A 19,800-nucleotide genomic window follows, 5' to 3' on the forward strand; every position below is an offset into this window, starting at 1 on the left:
TCACCACAAAATTATACTACAGCTTCCAAATATTGGATCAAATGAATGAATTCAAATGTAATCCTTTTGGGGGGGAGTCCCTCAGCTGAAACACAGAAGCCAGGGGAAGTCCCTACCGTACTCCATGCATGTTGTTGAGTCACACGGCATCCTGTGGGTGCCCACATGCTGGAAATTTTCCTCCTTGGCCTCAGACTGGACCTCATAGCTGCTGAAAGGACCCTCGTCTTCTTCTGGGTCAGGTTTCCTCAGGCTAACAGGAAAAGCAAAACAAAGAGCAAAGCAAAGCATCAATGCTCTGGACCTTGCCAGCCCCTCACAAGGCAGACATCAAAACACACTCCTGTTATGGCAACTTTGCAAGCAACACGCAATTCCCAGAAGCAAGATTTATTTTCGCAACACACCAATCAAAGTGGAGGGAAGCACCAGTTCTTGTAAATGCTGACAATATTGCAGGGATCACGAGAAGTTGTGTCCAGAAGAAGGCAGGCAGCCAACCCCAAATCAGCACAGTACTGCTCCAGCAGCCCATGCAAGAAGCCCACTGAGATGGGGGGCCTGAACCAAAGCTGTGCTAGAGGGGCTTTTGCCCTAGGTGAAGCCTCCAGAGGGGCGCCATTGAGGCTCCCAGTCTGTGTGCATGTATGTAAATGTGTGTGGCATGTGTGTATCAAACTGAGTCTTGGACCTGGGTGAAATAAAGCCTAGTTTCACCCCTGGGTGGGTGGGGTGCAGAGCTCAGCAAGCTTCTCTGCTATTTTTTTCAGAAGCACAACCACCAATCTTCCTTCCTCACCGTGAAGGAAGGAATTTCACCAGCAGCTCCTGGAAGTCCACCTTCTCTTCCTTTTTGCACTTGGTGTTCCGCACCCGAGCCGACCGCCTCTTGGCTGTCTCGCCGCTGTCTTCGGGGATTCGCTTCCGCTTCACCCCTTTCTTCGATCTGTCCCCCACGGAGGCATCCCCTAAGAAGAGCCAGAAAACGTCCAGGTATCAACTCCTGGCCCCAACAAAGACACACTTGATCAGGACGGCTTCCCCTGAACTCTGATTTGCAGAAGGCAGAATTCTTCTTGCCACAGAAGCCAAGTAGGGGAAGCCAGAGGAGCAGGGGCAGCCCAGAAGACACCTTGCCCCACTCCCCAAAAAGGTGGCTGCTGCACCAACAGCAACAACATCATGACCATGGAAGACACAAGAACTACCCACTCTGGAAGAATGGCAGGTGAAGGTGATGGACTATATGGAATTGGCGGAAATGACCGGCAGAATCTGAGACCAGGGAGAAGAGTTGGTGGAAGAAGATTGGAAGAAATTTAAAGACTATCTACAGAAATATTGCAAAATTAATGAATGTTAGAATGATGTTGGATTGAGGTTAAGGGGTTTTTAGTAACAATGGCATGAGGGAGTATGCAAAAATGGAATGTTAAAAGGTGAAAAGTTAAAGTTATAATATATTAAGATCAAGATAAAGATAAAGGTAAAGAGGGAAAGGATTTGCTGAATAAACAAATTGAACTGGAATACAAAGAGGGGAGGTGAGGGGAGGTCCGGGAAACAAGTGAATGCAAGATATGTTATGAAAGATTGAATTGTTTTTAACTGTTCTTTTAGTTTTGTATTTTTGTATTTTTCTTTTTTCTTTTTGTAATGTTATGGAAAATCATAATAAAATATTATTTAAAAAAAAAAACAAGGACGGGGAAAAACAAAACAAAAAACAACATCATGACCACACAGAATCTCTCCTCCCCATTCTCCAGGCAAATGTCCTCCAAAAGCCCCTGGAAGAGAAGCTTAGCTCATCCACCTGGGAGCTGACTAGGAGTTGTCACTTCTGCCTTCCAGACTCTCTGTGCACCATAGACGCCACAAGCCAACCTATCATAAGCATCCTACCACTTCTCCCCGCTGAAGACCAGAAGGCCAGCTCTACTTCCACTTTATTAATTGGTCCATGAAGAACAGAGCACAATGATTCAGAAAACCCTTCAACACCCACCCAGAGAACATATTCATGTAATGCATCCCTCACCTGCAGGACTGACGGATTCCAGAACACTTGGACTGGGAAAGGTGGGCGTCACTGGTGTGTATGTTAGGAGTGGCTCCGTCACAGGCATCTGGGGATTGGTGCTGACAGGGTTGGGCTGTATAACACTGACGGGAGCGGAAGTTGCCGGGACGTCAGAGTGCTGGTCTAGATCTTGGTACTCCAAGAGGTCAATTCTCTTGCCCAGGCTGGGCCGAGGTGGCTCACAAGTGGTCAGGTGTTGATACATAGCCAGTAAGCTCTCCCCAAGACACTTCCACCTGCAGGACAGCACATGACAGACAACCAAACACAAGCTCAGCTCTCACCCAGGGGCCAGGGCAGGCAATGCTCCCATCTCCTTGCCTTTAAGCCACATGCAGAAATAAGGAGAACGTTTGGGAGCAAGGCAGCCGTTTTCCACAAGGGACCAAAAGCCAATTGTTCACAGGAATCATTAAGGAAATATTGCTTTACGTTCATTCTACAGTTGTCAGAGTAAGTTCACACCCAGTTTAGACCTACGTGAAAAGGGGGATGGGCTGGACAAGCTTCAGGTCTGGCTCCCTTTTTCGCACCAAGAGTGCCTGCCTCTTCCTGCGCAACTCCAGAGCTTCCTCGATGATCGTTTTAGTCTCAGACGGACTCACGTTGACATTGTGGACTGACAAGTCACTGGAAAAACAAAAGAAGATGCAAAGCAGCTGTTTAGATGCTTCCGTGTCATTTCATAGCCAGGCAAATTCCTTTAAATTTAGCAAAATTTAAATTACCCTGCTGAAAGTAAAATAGCTTAATTACTTGGACACCCATTCAACAGCAACTCTGGAAGCTGCATGTCAATAGCATGATGCCTACAAAACGGTGGGTTCGTTGTGGCACTCTCTGCCTTTCCAATATGGGAGAAGCAGCTTTAGGTCACAAACTGCGGACAGAACAAACCTCTGGGAACTGGCAAAGAGGCTGCATGTCCTCGCTTTGAAATTGAAGCTTCTGCTACTATTCCTTCTGATGTGAGACAGAAGCATCAACATTCTTTACCTTCAATTTTGGAAGAAACTCACCCTTTGAGGAACATCCTCAAGGAGTCCTTCCTGAGGCATGGCTGCTCCTCAAAGATCTTTTCCTTGATGACCAGCCCTTTGCTGTACAGGCAATCCCTCTCCAGAGCTTTGCAGATGAAATACAAGCAGGCTGAAGGGAAGAACAAAAGCCACAAATTAAATTCATCCTAAACTCTTTTTTTCCATATCGGAAAGTCACGTGCATCCCAAAGGAGCATTCTGATAGTATACAGTGATGTGGCCTTCCTGTAGCGGGTAGGATATGCTAAGATCCAATTTGGCATGTTTGTAAACAGAACTAATGAATATATCATTTCACTTCACATGCTGTATAAATACCTCAAAGGTTTTTCCAGTAGCCCAAAGTGTTGAACTAAAAATATTTGATGGGGGGGGGGGGCACATAAAACAGTAAAGTACACCAAGTATGGTGACTTAGTTTATATTCAAACACATTGCCAAGTTTTTATTTGAAAATTATTTTTTCCTTAAGATGTAAAAAATGTATGTTCAGACACGTCAAATCTATTAAACATTTCTGTTACACAGAGCAAGCCATAAATAATGGCTTACTGAGAACACAAGTCAATCGTGCCCACTTTGCCCCACCATACTGACACACGGAAGAGGCAGGCGCACGGAAGAGAGAAACCATGGCCCCTAGCTTAAGAGTTAGGGCCGAACCAAGGATTGTGGTTTGTTTTCCTCCCAGCTAACCTTGTTCAGTAAGCCAAACACATTTTTTGTAGGGCCAGCCTAGGAACTGAGAGCTGCCAGACCCTGGCACTTTGTGTCTTTAGTTAAAGAACAGCTTTTAGAGGGCTTCTCACCTTATGGTGTTGATGCCATTCCCTTTATCACCAACATGCAAGGAATCATTTTCCCTTATTGGTTAATTATTATTCTTTTGGCTTGCAATGTTAAGACTGTTATTGTCCGACTATTGTTTTAAGAGCTGTTGTTTGATCTTGTGTTCACATCTTTTTATATAATGCATGTTTTGATTTGTAAACTGATTTACTGTATAGTCTTTTTTTTAAAAAAGATATTATAGATTTTTTAAAAAATATACATATAAACAGTAATGAACAATATCCCCCCTCTAGCCTTCAATAGGAAATGACTAAACTACCAACAGCTTATCTCAAAACAGCTATCAGGCTATTTTCACCCTCCCAACACCCCAAAAGTGAGCAACACCAACCCAAGCAATCCAAAACAGCAACTCCAGCAGCTGCCTGTACCAACAGATGTAATGAGCTTTATTTGGAAAAATAAAACAAAATGAATACAACTTACTTGTGTAGTCACTGAGTGTGTAGAGAACTGTAATAAGGTTATCTAAACAAGGCCAGTGGTCTGGATTACAGGTGAGTCCTTCTTCAAAGGCATGGCGTGCCAGAGGCAGGCGCATCAGTCTGAGTGCCACATGCCCAATCTTATACCACAGGTTGACGTCTGTCGAGTCTAGCATTACAGCCTGGAAAACACAGTATATAACAATACACTTTCACATACACACACAAGTGTAAATTGTACCCACAATGGAACCTGGAAGTTGCACTAACAGTTTGGGGTTACAAGGCTCTAGTGTAAGAGTGGTGAATCCTGGATCCGGCACACCAAGCCTCGGCCTTCCTCGTGGCTGAGTGTTGCGGCTTAGCGCCCCAGGATCCTCTCTGCTGCAGCATTAAATGCATGTGAGGCAGAAACTCTGGCCCTGGTGAGTGTGAAGGAGAGATGCCTGTACCTCCAAGTAGAACTCCATGGCCGTCTCAAAGTCATCGCGCTGTGCTGCGAGCTGAGCTAAGTTTTTGTAAGTAGAATACTTTAGCATCAAGCCCGGGTGCTTTAAGCCCTCCCTCTCATCACCAGATGGAATTGCCTGAAAATTGTAGACGAGAGATGCAGTTTGAGATAAAAACCTTCATTAATAACACAGAATGGTTACAAACCCACAAGGTGCCAGCGTGAATCATTCTGGAGCACCCGAGGGACTTCAAAAAGCAAAGCAGTCTCTGTTGTAAAATACAATCAGTATCAAATAGCCCACAGACCCACTACAACAAATACTAGGAGGGGGGGTTGCCCTCTCTCTGCTTATTAAGAAACTCCAGAGGGTTGAAGGCCCAGCGAGCCGCTTAACCACCTCTAGAAATGGATATCTATTATCCAACCACTCAAATCTTCATGCAGAAGAGCAGATGTTCTGCACGCAGAAGACACAAGGCACCATCTTCAGTGAAACAGGGATCTCAGGTAGCAGCTAACAGGGAAAGACCCTGGAGAGCCCCCAACAATCAGTGGAGATTGTTGAAAACAAGCAGCTTTTTAGTGAAACAGCATCTAAAGTCTAAATTCTTACAAAAATGAAGGTTTGGAAGAATGGATCATCGCACTACTGACCTATGATGAGCATTCAAATGCTCATCAGGTTATTGAATAATCCTGATGCCCACTGAGCTTAAAAATGCTGGACATGATTCAGCATGTATTTCACAAAGAGATGCTCTGACATTTGTCCCCCACTCAGGAGCTTCCTCCCACTGGTATGTTATTGGTGGCTCACAACCTGGCAAACTTAGGGCCATCAAACTTCCCGAGCCTCAGCTCAACAAAAGACCTTCTCATGGTTGAGCCTGAGATTGCTGTAGGTCTCCACAAGGTGAGTGCTTGTAGCAGAGAGAGCGGACCACACACCCCACACCACCTAGTAGGAGGAAAGCTTTACCCACATTGATACCATTTCACTGACCTCTCGCAGGAGGCGAGTTTCAAGCAGTTCATGGTAAGCTTTGGCAGATTCTTCGAAGAGGTCATGTTTCTGAAGGTCCAAAGCTTTATGGTACAAGGCAAATGCTTCTGCTTCCTAGAGATCAAAATTGACATTCTAATTAACTGACTTTGCTCAGAGCAGAAGAAAACACCAGCTCAGGGTTTACAGCAGAACTTTGCTTACTTGTGCCTCCTTTGTCTGTGTTTTGTGGCTTTTAAAGGTCCCTTCATGGTCATCTTCAACAGTGGAACTGGCATTCAATGCTGCAATCCTGATCTAGAAGTGGGACAAAAAAGCAGTAGTGTGTGCTGCTGATAAATCCATTGCAATGGGTGGTCTCTTACTTACTACCACAATTTCAGCAGTTTCTCCCTCAAAACACCCATTAACAAATAGTAGGGGCAAAATATGGGGCATCAGTAACCATTGTTGAAGGAAGAGAGCCAGAGGGAAGATACAGCCACCTTTCCAGGGAATAGTGAAGCCATTTGGATTACAGTTACTAACTTCTCTATGAAGAGTTAACGTAGAAGTAACAGTCTAAAAGCATGCACCAACACCAGATTAGAATACAAAGGGGAAAGAGAAGGAGAGTTCCCACACAAATAGAAGAGCAAGGCAGAAGTATCTATGGGGAAGCAGTATCCAGCTTTCACTGAGACCTGCCACCACAACTTTTTGTAAATAAAGGAGTCAATGGTTACTTTACCATCTTTGAAGAGACTCAGTGTTGCCATTCGCCACCTCTGTTGGTTCAGTTCACTCATGAATCTAAGGAGCAAAACCCACATAATTTATTGATCAAACTAGAATCGTCTGCCCTGCAACAGAGCACATTGCCACAGAAGGGCAAATGCTCTCTGAAACACTGAAATATTACTTCCAGTTGGATTTAAAAGAAACCCTGAGACATCCCAAACTAATAGATGTCTATTAGTTGAGAAATACAAGGAGGAGGGGACGACAGAGGACGAGATGGTTGAATGGTGTTCTCGAAGCTACCAGCATGAGTCTGACCAAACTGCGGGAGGCAGTGGAGGACAGAAGTGCCTGGCGTGCTCTGATCCAGGGGGTCACGAAGAGTCAGACACGACTAAACGACTAAACAACAACAACAACAGTTGAGAAATGCAAGAGATTTCTCAAGCTCCTGTTATGGGAAGTAAACGAAATGTGGAAACCCAGATCGAGCTTGTGAAGCCAGAAGAGATGGCACCAAGTTGGTGCATCTACAGATACTCCCAAAACAAGCTGAGCTCCCTTCCCATCTCAAAAATCGATTTAGGAAGAGTGTCCACTTACGCAGAGGAAGCACAATCCTTTGGGTGTCATACGTATATGAACAAAAGGCCCAAACCAATGCTTTTATCTACCACCACCAATATAAAGTCACCCGAGCAAACAACAAGACAACAGAGGTTGTCCCGTTACAGCAAATCAGAGAACCATGTCCACCCAGCACAGCACTGGCGGGCAGCTGCTCTCCAGGATTTGAAGCAGGGAGTCTCTCCCACCCCCAACTAGGGATACCAAAGGCCTGGATGCCAGGCCCTTCTGCGTGCAAGCCCTTTGCAAGCCTTTTGTCCATGCTGCCCGGGGCTGCAGAGCATGGGTCAGGTCAGAGGGCCTTTGCAGCAGAACCAGAGTTCAAGAGGCAGGGCAGCAGCACCGGCAGGAACCGAGAAAGATACCAGCCTCTTTGCCCATCCGCTGGCTGCTCTGACCGGCAACAGCTGAAGAGGCTGGGCCCCAGCACCTGCAGGCTTGAGGAGCTGAGCACTGCAAAGCCAAGTGCTCTGCCGCTGAGAAGCTTACCAATGAAATATTGACGGGAAGGGGAGGGGGAGGGGCGCTTCATGGCCTTTTAAGACAGGAAGCGGGAGAAGGGGAAGGCTTACTGAGCCTTCGGCTGACACAACGCCCTGGCGGTGTCTGCCACCTCGCTCCAGGGTACCCCGCCCCCCCACTTCCGGGGCGGGTGCGAGGCCTGACTGACAGCCAGGCGGGGCGCCTCAGCACCTGAGGGACGGAAGAAGGGCCCGTATTGCCGCCCACCGGTGTCGCCAACGCGAGCTTCAGCACAGGCGGAAACCCAGCAGGTGCGGCGGGCCGGACGCGTCAGGTCAGCGCAGGCTGTACCGGCTGGACTCCCGCCTGTCAGGGCGCCGAGCACAGCCGAGAGGAGCCGCCGCCGCAAGCAAAGCGGCTCCTTATTGGTCCGCGGCGGCCGCCCAATAAGGAAGCGGGATGCTGTGTGGGGGTGGGGAAGGTGGGCGTGGCCTCGAGGGGAGGGTGGCGAAAAGAGGGCGTGGTCTCCACCGAGGCTGCGCTGTGTGTTTTCCCGCCAAAAAGGCTGCCCTAGACCCAATAAAAAAAGAGAGGGGCTATTCCGCCGTGAGACGACGAGGCTCGTGGCAGCGGAGGGTCTCGGGATGGAGATATTGCCAGTCCTCCTTGGAGATGCTGGCGGAGGCGTGATGGTAGCGGCTACGCCTTGTGCATTTCCAGAAAGGGGCTCCTTGCAGGTTCGATTCCCGTATGGGACACCTGCATATCCCTGCATTATTGAGCCCCCAAAGGAGATTTGGGGCGCTGCCCCGTTTGCAGCTGTTCCCCAAGCTGTGCAAAGCTACCTTTAAAATGAGGCTGCATTTTAAATTGCATTTTAACCTGTATTTTAATTTTGTTTTTTCCTATTATGTTTTTGCTGTAATTTTACTGGTGTTAGCCGGGAAAGGCGGGGTATTATTATTATTATTATTATCATTAATCTCCGCAGCCTAGCCGGAGCAAGGCCCGCCTGCTGCTGCTGCTGCTGCTGTTGCTTCCCTGCCCGAGAAGCGCCAGATCCCAGCGAGGGACCTTGGCCACGACTTCTCCTGCCTCGGATCTGCCCTCTTGCTGAGGCCAAGGGCGGGATCGGAGCGCGAGAATCACGAGAATACTCCAGGGCTCCGTGCTGCCTGCACGGACTGGCAGCATCCGGGGCTCGCCCTTTGAGGGAACCCCGGCAGGGTTGCTGCCTGCCAGCCCTTAAGGAAACCATCTCCGGGGAGGGGAGGAGAAAACGGGACTCTGCCCGCCGTGTCCCGCAGTTAGCCGCTCTGTTCCTCCCAGCGCCGGGAGCCGCGACCCCGCCCCGAAGGGGGCCGGTCCGGAGGGGGCGAGTCTCCCGGCGTAGCCAATGCCGAAGTCCGGAGGAGGAGGAGGATGCAGCGGCGGCCGCGCAAAGCGACCCGGTACTCGCGCCGCCGCCACCGCCGCCTCTCTTGAGCCGCGATGCCTTTCGTGGAGCTGGAGACGAGCCTCCCCGCGGCGCGACTGCCCCGCGATCTGCCGGTCAAGCTGTGCGCCGCCGTGGCCACGATCCTGGACAAGCCGCAGGAGGTGAGGGGGCGCTGCCGGCCACCCCGGGGGCGCAGGGATCGGGATCCCGGTTCCTGCCGGCCCGGCAGAAACTCACTGTCTTTTTCCCTTCCTCTGGGTCTCAGCGGGTGAACGTGACGGTGCGCAGCGACGCGGCGATGGTGCTGTCGGGGTCGGCGGCTCCATGCGCCCAGCTGGTCGTCTCTTCCATCGGCGTGGTGGGCACGGCCGAGCAGAACAAGGGCCACAGCGCCCGCCTCTTCGACTTCCTCACCAAGGAGCTGGGCCTCGGCCCCGACAGGCGAGTCTGGGCCGAAGGAGGGAGGGAGGATCGAGGCCTGGAAGGCGAGGGAGCTCCTGGCAATCCCGGACGCAGCCAACGCGCTCTCCTTGGGTGACCTCCAGCTTCCAGAGCGCGCCCACTTCTCCTCCCTCCTCGCCGCCTTTCCTCTATGGCGGGAGGAAGGCTATAGTAAACTAGAAGAAGCTGCTCCCAACCTCGCCTCAGCAGCTTTTGACACGCTGTGACTGCCTCCTCCTCTGTAGGAGCAAACTCCTAGGGGCCGAGGGGTCCATGGGTGTAGCCTGGGGGGGCAGTCGTCCCCCCCCCCATCAAGTAAAACAATGGGAATACTTAACGAACGGATCAATCGTGTCAGTTCTGCTCCTCTAAAAGACTTCTCCCCCCCCCAAAATCCTGGCTATACCCATGGAATAGGTTTTGGCCCCCCAATAAAATATTGGAGGGAACCAGGCAGAGGGCCTTCTCTGTTGTGGCACTCGCTGTGTGGAATGCCTTCCCACCAGATGTCAGAGACAACTACCAGACTTTTAGAAGACATCTGAAGGCAGCCCTGTTTAGGGAAGCTTTTAATGTTTGATGCATTACTGTATTTTAATATTTTGCTGGAAGCCGCCCAGAGTGGCTGGGGAAGCACAGCCAGATGGGCGGGGTATAAATAATAAATTATTATTATGAGGGGACTGCCCCCCCCCAAGTGGATGGGCATTGCCATTCAAATGGGGTGTGTGCACCACACTATATGATCAATTATGCAGGACTTAACTGCCCCCCCCCCTATTTTATTCAAGTTGGCACCTGCTGCTCCCAAGCATTCAGGAAGAAAACCAGCCCCAGTGGTGGCCTCTTCCTGGGCAAAGGGTGCAGAGTACAAGGCAGGGAAAGGATTGGCTGCCACCTTCTGTGGCAGGGGCTGCCACTGCCGTACACAACCTTGGGTGCCTTCCATGACTTTCCTTATCCTCTCCCACCCCCACAGGATCAACATCCGATTTTACCCACTGGAACCTTGGCAGATTGGCAAGAATGGGACGGTCATGACTTTCTTGTGAGTTGGCCAAAGACCCCCGAAGACCAGTGCCAACATCCCCACCAGCACCGGGGACCCCTCTCTTGGGGGAAGGGGAGTTACTCATTTTCTCTTCAGACCCACTTCTCAAAAAGGACGCAAGGGGAAGGTCTCTTGCTGTCCCACCACCTTCATTTTGCCTGAGCTCCCTCTGCCGCAGTGGGAGTTCTCTTTTATGTGTCTTGTTTTCTCGAAAAGCCATTGAGTCGCATCCCATGAACAATTAAAAAACACATGTGTTCACTTCCAGTGCTTGTTTCTTGAAGATGACACTCGGCCTTCTGTTCAGCCATGACTGCAGGGAATATAAGGCTAAAGCCCCAGAGTTATTATCACGAGGGTCAGAAGGGTCGTAAAGCACTTTGCTGGCAGGTAGGTAGGTGCCAGAGGCAGGAATCATAATTGGAGAGAAGCCAAAACAGTCGCTGCAGCTTTGCCTCTTGATCCAGGGTTTCCTCCCCCCACCCTTCCAAAAGGGCAATGAAACCTCAAGGTTATTTTTATGCTCACCCTTTTACTGCTTAAAAAGGTAAGGTAAAGGTACCCCTGCCCGTACGGGCCAGTCTTGCCAGACTCTAGGGTTGTGCGCTCATCTCACTCTATAGGCCGGGAGCCAGCGCTGTCCACAGACACTTCCGGGTCACGTGGCCAGCGTGACAAGCTGCATCTGGCGAGCCAGCGCAGCACATGGAACGCTGTTTACCTTCCCGCTGGTAAGCGGTCCCTATTTATCTAATTGCACCCGGGGCTGCTTTCGAACTGCTAGGTTGGCAGGCGCTGGGACCGAACGGGGGGAGCGCACCCCGCCGCGGGGATTCGAACCGCTGACCATGCGATCGGCAAGTCCTAGGCACTGTGGTTTTACCCACAGCGCCACCCGCGTCCCTTTTACTGCTTACCTATTCTCTAAAAAGTAAACTGTCCATTTGGTAGAGCTGGCCAAGGTCTCTCTTGTGCATAGCACTAATACCCCATCCCCGCAAAGTGTTTGGCTGCTTTAAAAAGGTAAAGGGACCCCTGACCATTAGGTCCAGTTGCAGACAATTCTGGGGTTACAGCGCTCATCTCGCTTTACTGGCCAAGGGAGCCAGCTTCCGGGTCATGTGGCCAGCATGACTAAGCCGCTTCTGGCGAGCCAGAGCAGCGCACGGAAATGCCGTTTACCTTCCCGCCGGAGTGGTACCTATTTATCTGCTTGCACTTTGACGTGCTTTTGAACTGCTAGGTTGGCAGAAGCTGGGACTGAGCAACAGGCGCTCCACACACACACACCCCATCGCGGGGATTCAAACCGCCGACCTTCTGATCAGCAAGTCCTAGGCTCTGTGGTTTAACCCACAGCGCCACCTGTGTCTCTTTGGCTGCTTTAAAGGTAAAGGTAAAGGTACCCCTGCCCGTACGGGCCAGTCTTGACAGACTCTAGGGTTGTGCGCCCATCGCACTCAAGAGGCCGGGGGCCGGCGCTGTCCGGAGACACTTCCGGGTCACGTGGCCAGCGTGACATCGCTGCTCTGGCGAGCCAGAGCCGCACACGGAAACGCCGTTTACCTTCCCGCTAGTAAGCGGTCCCTATTTATCTACTTGCACCCAAGAATGCTTTCGAACTGCTAGGTTGGCAGGCGCTGGGACCGAACAACGGGAGCGCACCCCGCTGCGGGGATTCGAACCGCTGACCTTTCGATCGGCAAGTCCTAGGCGCTGAGGCTTTAACCCACAGCGCCACCCGCGTGGCTGCTTTACCAAGGTTTAAAAAGAAAAAAGCCTGATTGTAGCTGGGAGAACACAGCTTTTAACCATCCTCGAAAACCTCCTCACCTACTGCAGGAATCTGTAGAAAGACCCACAATGCAACAGCTTCCTGAAAAAGCGGGCAACTGGAAGTGTTGCAGCCCCTGGCTGAGCCCTGCAAAGCACAGCAGACTCTTCCAATGTCACTGACAGGAGTTCCTGGTAGAGTTTTATGTTCCCATAGCTGGAACAGAGGCAGATTTAGGGGAGTGCGACTGGTTTGCCTTTATTGGGTGCTGAGCCGAATTTTGGCATTGCACACAGCTGAAATGTTAAAGCCCAAAGTCCACCACTGGCTGGAGGGTGTGATTCTGCACTTCAGGGCAAGCTTTTGAACATGTGGGATGGAACATACAAAGCATGACCATGTACCTCAGTATTGTCCGCACTGACTGGCAGCCGTGGCTCTCTAGGGAACATGCCCTGCCCTACCTGGAGATGCCTTTGGGGGACTGAATCTGGCACCTTCTGCATGCAAAGCAGCTGCCCTACCACTCAGCTGTGGCTCTTCTGTTGACAGATCAGGAAGCAGGGAAAGAGACCCACAGCTCTAGGGGTCTGCATGTGCTGACAAAAAGCCCCTCGCTCACTCGTTCTTTGAGCTGCTTCACACAGGTAGAGATAGATGGGTGGGAAATGGCTCTGGGGACAACCAAGCTATCTGAGAGGGGCAGGGACTTGACCTGCCAATCCCCGCTCCTTCCCCAAAGGGTTAATCTAGAAACATTAGTTGCCGTTGAGCAAATTTCCAGGTATCAGCCAGGCACCAGGAACCAAAAAGCAGTCTCCCCACCTGTCCTTTTTGGTTTTCTGTGAAACAGCATTGACGAAAGAAAAGGGCAAACTCCATCGGGGACTTACATGGAAATCATTTTATCTGAGGTAGTCACTTTATGTTGGCTTCAGTTCCCCTTTAAAATGAGGATGAGGCAGACACATGCCTCAGTGGTTATGGGGAGGATGCTTTAGGTAAAGGCAAAAAAAAAGCCCTCAACACTACAGTGAGAAGCACTGAGCCCAGGAGACTTGGCAAAGGTGCCCTGCACCTGGGCCCAGCCCATACCAATCTGCCACACCCTCTTCTCACATTCCTGCTCCCCTCCCTCCCTCCCCAACAGATGCTCACAACGGTACCCAGCCAAGAAAGAGCCAAATATTTGCAGGCAGTTCCATGTGGTTATGAAAGCCTTTCTGCAAACTCTACAATTGTGACGTGATGGATCTTCCTCCAGAGGTCCTTGTTGCATAGAACCAACATACAGACACACACACACACAGTGTGATCCATCGAGGACTGATGAGCAGAAACTAAATTACTGTACATCAAAAGCCTTTTGTGGTTGTTTTCCATCTGATGTCCCTCATTTCAAGCTATGTCCCCTGAAAGCATAATGAGATCACTGAGGCCTCTTTCATTCCTTGCCCTCATCCAAATCTCCCCAAATTCCACAATTTGTACAGTGGTACCTCGGGTTACATACGCTTCAGGTTACACACGCTTCAGGTTACAGACTCCGCTAACCCAGAAACAGTACCTCATGTTAAGAACTTTGCTTCAGGATGAGAACAGAAATCGCGCAGCAGCGGTGCGGCAGCAGCGGGAGGCCCCATTAGCTAAAGTGGTGCTTCAGATTAAGAACAGTTTCAGGTTAAGAACGGACCTCTGGAATGAATTAAGTACGTAACCAGAGGTACCACTGTACAGTGGTGCCTCGCAAGACGAAAAGAATCCGTTCCGCGAGTCTTTTCGTCTTGCGGTTTTCTCGTCTTGCGAAGCAAGCCCATTAGCGGATTAGCGCTATTAGCGCTATTGACAGTTTAAGGGCTAAAAACGGCTTTTTAAGGCTTAAGGGATTAGCGGTTTTGCTGCTAAAATGCTTTTAGCAGCTTAGCGCTTCAGAAAAAGGGGTTTTGGAGCGAAAAAAAATCGCAAGAATTTTCGTCAATTTTCGTCTTGCGAAGCAAGCCCATAGGGAAATTCGTCTTGCGAAGCGCCTCTGCAAACGGAAGACCCTTTCCTCTTGCGGGTTTTCCGTCTTGCGAGGCATTCGTCTTGCGGGGCACCAATGTACTTTGAATTCACTGCTTGCAAAATTGCTTGATTTATTATTCTAGGATTATTATTCTTTTTGCAGCATTTCAGGTTATTTTTTTTCTACATTTAATTTGCAAAAGGTGTCAGTGAGTTCTTTCACATGTGCATAACAACCAGTCAACCCGTGGCAGAAAACGTGGAACCCCCTCCCTGACAGGGCAAAGCGGAAAAACCCAGGAATTGAGGGAGGAGCTTGTAGTGCCCATTTTATTTCATCATCTTCAAGAGAAAGGGCTTCAGCTGGACTTTGAGTGATGGGTCAATGGTCATGTTCCTCATCTCTTGATTGTTCAGGATCCGTGCGTGCGCTTCCGCAAATAGCTCCTTGCCCAGGAACACCTCAACCCTTTTGCGCCACTCCTGAAGCTTGGGTCGGCCCTCGAAGGTTTCCCAGCCGGCTCCCATGCACTGGAGAGGGAGAGAGGGGGCACATGCAGTCATCAGGCCTCCACTGTTCCTCCTGATCTCCACCCCAAAGACCTCCAGGCAGGTCCCCTTTCAAGGAAGCCCTCGAGCAGGAGGGAGAAGACTCCTTTTCCTTTGACTTCCCCAGGGCTGACCTGCATGAGCTCCACAATGGCCACCAGGTCCGCCAGGGAGATCTCGGTACCAATGAGGAAGGGTTGGTCCCTCAGGAACTTATCCTCCAGCTTCTGCAGGTTGGTGGTTAGATCCTCTGTGACATCGTGGAGCTTCTCATGAGGCAGTTGCTGATTTATGAACATGGGGATCACTACCTGCCCCACAAGGAAAAAGCACCAGAGGTCAAACTCCAGAAATAGAGCCATAGAATCATAGAGTTGGAAGAGACCACAAGGGCCATCGAGTCCAACCCCCTGCCAAGCAGGAAACACCATCAGAGCACTCCTGACATATGGTTGTCAAGCCTCTGCTTAAAGACCTCCAAAGAAGGAGACTCCACCACACTCCTTGGCAGCAAATTCCACTGTCAAACAGCTCTTACTGTCAGGAAGTTCTTCCAAATGTTTAGGTGGAATCTTCTTTCTTGTAGTTTGGATCCATTGCTCCGTGTCCGCTTCTCTGGAGCAGCAGAAAACAACCTTTCTCCCTCCTCTATGTGACATCCTTTTATATATTTGAACATGGCTATCATATCACCCCTTAACATCCTCTTCTCCAGGCTAAACATGCCCAGCTCCCTTAGCCGTTCCTCATAAGGCATCGTTTCTAGGCCTTTGACCATTTTGGTTGCCCTCCTCTGGACACTTTCCAGTTTGTCGGTGGTGGGAGTGGGGACAAACCACAAGAGAATAACATTACTGTAGGAATGATCGCTGGGTGTGGAGCATACTTCCGCCCGTGGGCAGCCTAAGCTGTCGGCACATGTGACCTTGGGGTGCGGAGCACACTCCGCCCCCCACAGACAAACCCACAGCTGTCTGAACATTTTGCCCTCTATCTACCCTTTTGCTCTCTTAGTGGTCTGCCGTGCCCTGTCTGTGACCTTTGTCTCCTTCGCCATACATTGTGCGAGGGGAAAGTGACGCGGTGGAAACAGGTGCCAAAATAACCTTGTACCACCCCTCAATCTCGGGATTGGAAGATGTGTAAAGGTTACAGTCTGCCTGGTTTTGCATATTGTGCCAATAAAAAGAGCCTCAACAGAGCTAGCTGGCAGCTTGCTTGTGCACAGCTCACCTGCATTACCAACTCCTGCCTCATGTCCTTCATTTCACATTACGAGGCCCCAACAGCATATTGTCACGGGGGCATATCTGCCCTCCAAAATGGGTTCGTTTGGTCAGGCAAATGTCAGAGACTCGTTCACAGCCCAACCAGGTGCTCTCCAAAGTTTGAACGGTTGGGTCCTGCCCCTTAGATGTTTGTTGGTGTCACAAAATTTGTAGGCTGCCCTGAGAGCTGCGGGTATAGAGCAGTATATAAAATCAATCAATCAATCAAATAAACAAGAGACACTGCACTGGGTGCCAAATTCCCTGGAGTACGGGACCAGCCAAGCCTTGCAGAGGGACCAAGCCACAACCTCACCTTGAGCCAGAAGATCTTGGAGCAGCTGACATGGATGGTGCTTTGCTGCCAAGCCAGGAACTCATCAACGCGACCCCGCTTCTTCATATCTGGTGGGTACCAGTGGCTGGGTGTGTTGTACTTCCGGGTCAGGTAAAGGAGGATGGCGGTGCTGTGGGGCCAAAAGGCAGAGTTTGAGAAGGAGCATCCTTGCCAGGGGACCTTTCCTAAGGTAATAACCTTAGCCAGGTAGGTGTAAATTCCCCCACAGAGATTGGGGGGGGGGGAGGGAGAGAGGAGGAGGAAGCAGCAGGTGGTTCAAATTCTTTTATTCATTTTCCTATCTATCTCTCTATCTACAGTGGTACTTCTTGTTGCGAACGCCTCTGGTTGCACACGCTCCAGCTTACAAGCTCCGCTAACCCGGAAGTAGCTGTTCCTGGTTGTGAACTTAGCCCCAGGATGCGAGCAGAAATCGCATACCAGAGGCGTGCACACAGCGGGAGGCCCCATTACTGAAAGCGTGCCTTATGTTATGAGCGGTTTCTGGAATGGATTCCGTTCGTAACCAGAGGTACCACTGTATCTGTTTTGTTTTTGTCGGGTTGGTGTTGGTTAAATGTTTAGTTGGGGTTGGCGGTTATTTTAATTTGGGCATAACTCTAAACTGTTTATTATTGTTATTATTATTGGTTTCTATTGATTTATTGGTTGGTTTGCTGCTTGTATAGGATATATATATATTTTTAACATTTGATGTTTGGTTGTGTTTTTATATATGCTGTAAGCCACCCAAAGTGTCTAGGGAAACCCAGCCAGATGGGTGGGATATAATTTTTTGCACACACATGCTGAGCTCTCACCTCTCTTCTAAAGTAAAGTCTCCATCTTTCAGAACTGGTACTTTCCTTAAGATGTTGACCTTGTTAAAATCTTCACTAAACTGTTGTCCTGAAAGGGATAAAATAGAAGCAGGAACATTACTCAATGAGGCCCCGCGGAAATCTGCACCCTCCCCCCCCCCCCATGCAGGTTGGCTTCCAAAGCTGTGAACAATTAAAATCCATGCAGATACACCATCTAGTGGGAGATCCATGGAGGTGTTTAAGCTACAGAGCAGCTCCCACAATGGGAATAGATTTGTTTACATCCTCTGGCAGTTGGTGACACAGTTCAGGTTCCAAGTTCTTCCCTGGGAGAGGGGGAAACCTGTGGCCAGACGCTGGAGGAAGATGCCCCTACTTTACATGGGCAGTGCTTCTGTCAATTTGCCAAGGATTTTGCACTTTGCTTCCTCCTCCTCCTCCTCTCCAGCCTTACATCTTTTGGCTGATTAACTCTGTTGCCTGGTCTGATGGGTTATGTTCAAAAGGAACACTTTGGTGCCTGAAGCCAGGGGACACCCATATGGGCTGAGGGCTTAATCAGAGACCATCACAACCCCTTACAAAATTTGACAAGGCTTTGCACTCAAGAGGGTTGAGTGGAGAAATAATAAAAAAAGAGTCCTGCTGGATGGGACCTCCACCCCCACCCCTTTCCATCCCTTTGGGAAGCTCATAAGCAGGTCATGAAGACAGCCCACCAACCTCATCTGCTGTTTCCTCCTAGCAACCAATGGCTCTAAGGTAGACTTCTTCTGCACAGGAAGGTTCCATGATTTATCGTGGCAGAGCATGAGCTTTTGCCTCCTCCATAGGGGCGGCCTATAGAAGAGACCAATTGTGTCCCTTGTGATTTTGAGTGCATGTGCGAGAAGCAAAGTTGCAGGGAACCAGGCAGAGGGCCTTCTCAGCAGTGGCACCCACCCTGTGGAACGCCCTCCACCAGATGTCAAACAGAAAAACAACTACAGTGGTACCTCAGGTTAAGAACTTAATTTGTTCTGGAGGTCTGTTCTTAACCTGAAACTGTTCTTAACCCGAGGCACCACTTTAGCTAATGGGGCCTCCCACGCTGCCACCGCCGCCCAAATTCTGTTCTCATCCTGAAGCAAAGTTCTTAACCCGTGGTACTATTTCTGCGTTAGTGGAGTCTGTAACCTGAAGCGGCTGTAACCCGAGGTACCACTGTACCAGACTTTTAGAAGACATCTGAAGGCAGCCCTGTTTAGGGAAGTTTTAATGTTTAATAGGTTATTTTAGTGTTCTGCTGGAAACCGCCCAGAGTGGCTGGGGAAACCCAGCCAGATGGGCGGGGTATAAATATATTATTATTATTATTATTATTATTATTATTATTATTATTATTATTACAAGGTGGGTCTCAAAAGGTCAGGGGAAAGGCGAAGTTCTAGAAAAACCTTTTGGGGAAGGGTGTTACCGGGTCACGGTTGGGGGAGGAAAAAGTGGAAGGGACACTAGGAATCCCCCTCCCCAAAACTCCCAGTTACCTTTAAGCATCTCAATGTTCTTCATCATGAAAGCAATGTTGTTTTTCTTGGCGAAGATGTAGACCGCCCGGCAGGGCTGGGAGAGCATATCTAGGTAGAGCTCTAGCACCATGGTGAGGTAATGTCAGTGGTGGGTGGGCCGGCCGGGCGACTTAAGGGAGATTCCAGCTGTGTCTGAGGGACCCTCAAGCCCACCCTCAACAGAAACATCTTCCTAAGCCTCCAATTGGCCTGCGGAGTAAACAACCTGTTCTAGGGAAGGTATAGCCAGCCAATCACGAGAGGCCCAGGTGTTCTGCTACCTGGGCTCAGGTGGGCCACTCTTTGGCCTGGCTCCAGCTTGCTATTGGTTCTGCTTTGCGGAGGGGGGGGGGCGCAGAGAGAAGGGCATTTAGGTGCTGGGTCCCTCTTTTCTGCCCTGGGGGGGGGGGCATTGGTGAAGGAAACTTGGCAGGTGCCAGGACTCTGGTCCTGTTTTTAAAGGACTGGCTTTCAGCCTGCAGACTGGGACCCCTAAGGGAGGGTGGGCCACAGCAGCAGCACAAACTGGTGTTGCAGAATGAAGAAATGCCACAGTGCCCTTGTGTTGTTAAGTAATGGCCTTTATGTTGCAGTAAAAAAATAAAGAACTGGGTCCCCAAACACGTTTAGGTTAAAGGTGGGTCCCAGGTATGAAAAGGTTCAGTTAATGTCACCTGGGCAGGAAAGTAATCATGCCTGCCCTGTGGAATGCCCTCCCGTCAGGTGTCAAGGAATTAACTATCTGAATTTTAGAAGGGCAGCCCATGTTTGCTGTTTTACTATGTTTAATTTGTTGGAAGCTGCCCAGAGATTGGTGGCATATAAACAAGAAAATATTATTATTATTATTATTTCCAAAAGCGGGACTCTCCTCTGTCAGAATCATACAGAAAATGAGAAA

General features: G+C 49.8%; 3 protein-coding genes across 8 annotated transcripts in view; 1 reads left to right on the top strand and 2 right to left on the bottom strand.

The window, feature by feature from the left end:
- CABIN1 (calcineurin binding protein 1) overlaps positions 1–8,035 on the bottom strand; it is a 63,304-nt gene extending 55,269 nt beyond the window's left edge. For 3 of the 6 annotated variants that reach the window (XM_083417508.1, XM_083417510.1, XM_083417506.1), the window contains exons 1-11: positions 7,898–8,035; positions 6,588–6,649; positions 6,062–6,154; positions 5,858–5,971; positions 4,853–4,987; positions 4,402–4,582; positions 3,103–3,232; positions 2,564–2,713; positions 2,042–2,319; positions 800–968; positions 117–253 (exon numbers count right to left, since the gene is read on the bottom strand). In XM_083417508.1, the coding sequence (XP_083273634.1) occupies positions 117–253; positions 800–968; positions 2,042–2,319; positions 2,564–2,713; positions 3,103–3,232; positions 4,402–4,582; positions 4,853–4,987; positions 5,858–5,971; positions 6,062–6,154; positions 6,588–6,590 (1,390 nt within the window). In that variant the 5' untranslated portion in view covers positions 6,591–6,649; positions 7,898–8,035. Of the gene's footprint in view, positions 1–116; positions 254–799; positions 969–2,041; positions 2,320–2,563; positions 2,714–3,102; positions 3,233–4,401; positions 4,583–4,852; positions 4,988–5,857; positions 5,972–6,061; positions 6,155–6,587; positions 6,650–7,693; positions 7,835–7,897 lie in introns of those variants that run through there. The other 3 variants (XM_083417511.1, XM_083417509.1, XM_083417507.1) reach the window with 2 other exon arrangements.
- On the top strand, positions 7,769–10,863 carry LOC310666728 (D-dopachrome decarboxylase-like). The gene is made up of 4 exons (XM_083418013.1): positions 7,769–7,977; positions 8,658–9,265; positions 9,370–9,545; positions 10,525–10,863. Exons 2-4 carry the CDS (start codon positions 9,158–9,160, stop codon positions 10,595–10,597), a joined length of 357 nt encoding a protein of 118 aa, XP_083274139.1. The 5' UTR covers positions 7,769–7,977; positions 8,658–9,157; the 3' UTR covers positions 10,598–10,863.
- Positions 10,864–14,679: 3,816 nt separating this feature from the next.
- Positions 14,680–19,723, bottom strand: LOC310666691 (glutathione S-transferase theta-1-like). The gene is made up of 5 exons (XM_083417949.1): positions 18,879–19,723; positions 17,350–17,437; positions 16,508–16,658; positions 15,058–15,234; positions 14,680–14,905 (listed from the first exon to the last, which is right to left on the bottom strand). The coding sequence occupies exons 1-5, from the start codon at positions 18,988–18,990 to the stop codon at positions 14,705–14,707; spliced, it is 729 nt and encodes a 242-aa protein (XP_083274075.1). The 5' UTR covers positions 18,991–19,723; the 3' UTR covers positions 14,680–14,704.
- Between the last annotated feature and the right edge of the window lie 77 nt (positions 19,724–19,800).

The sequence above is a fragment of the Podarcis tiliguerta genome (genome assembly GCF_965153285.1).
Source record: "Podarcis tiliguerta genome assembly, chromosome: 16".
Classification (NCBI taxonomy): domain Eukaryota; kingdom Metazoa; phylum Chordata; class Lepidosauria; order Squamata; family Lacertidae; genus Podarcis; species Podarcis tiliguerta.

Bases quoted from the DNA above. Each gene is read 5' to 3' on its own strand.
- LOC310666728 (XM_083418013.1), top strand. From the start codon at position 9,158: ATGCCTTTCGTGGAGCTGGAGACGAGCCTCCCCGCGGCGCGACTGCCC. The intron at 9,266-9,369 runs GTGAGGGGGCGC...TCTGGGTCTCAG, and splicing joins TCCTGGACAAGCCGCAGGAG to CGGGTGAACGTGACGGTGCG. The intron at 9,546-10,524 runs GCGAGTCTGGGC...CCACCCCCACAG, and splicing joins CTGGGCCTCGGCCCCGACAG to GATCAACATCCGATTTTACC.
- LOC310666691 (XM_083417949.1), bottom strand. From the start codon at position 18,990: ATGGTGCTAGAGCTCTACCTAGATATGCTCTCCCAGCCCTGCCGGGCG. The intron at 16,659-17,349 runs GTGAGAGCTCAG...TTGGCCCCACAG, and splicing joins GACTTTACTTTAGAAGAGAG to CACCGCCATCCTCCTTTACC. The intron at 14,906-15,057 runs GTCAGCCCTGGG...CTCCCTCTCCAG, and splicing joins CCATTGTGGAGCTCATGCAG to TGCATGGGAGCCGGCTGGGA.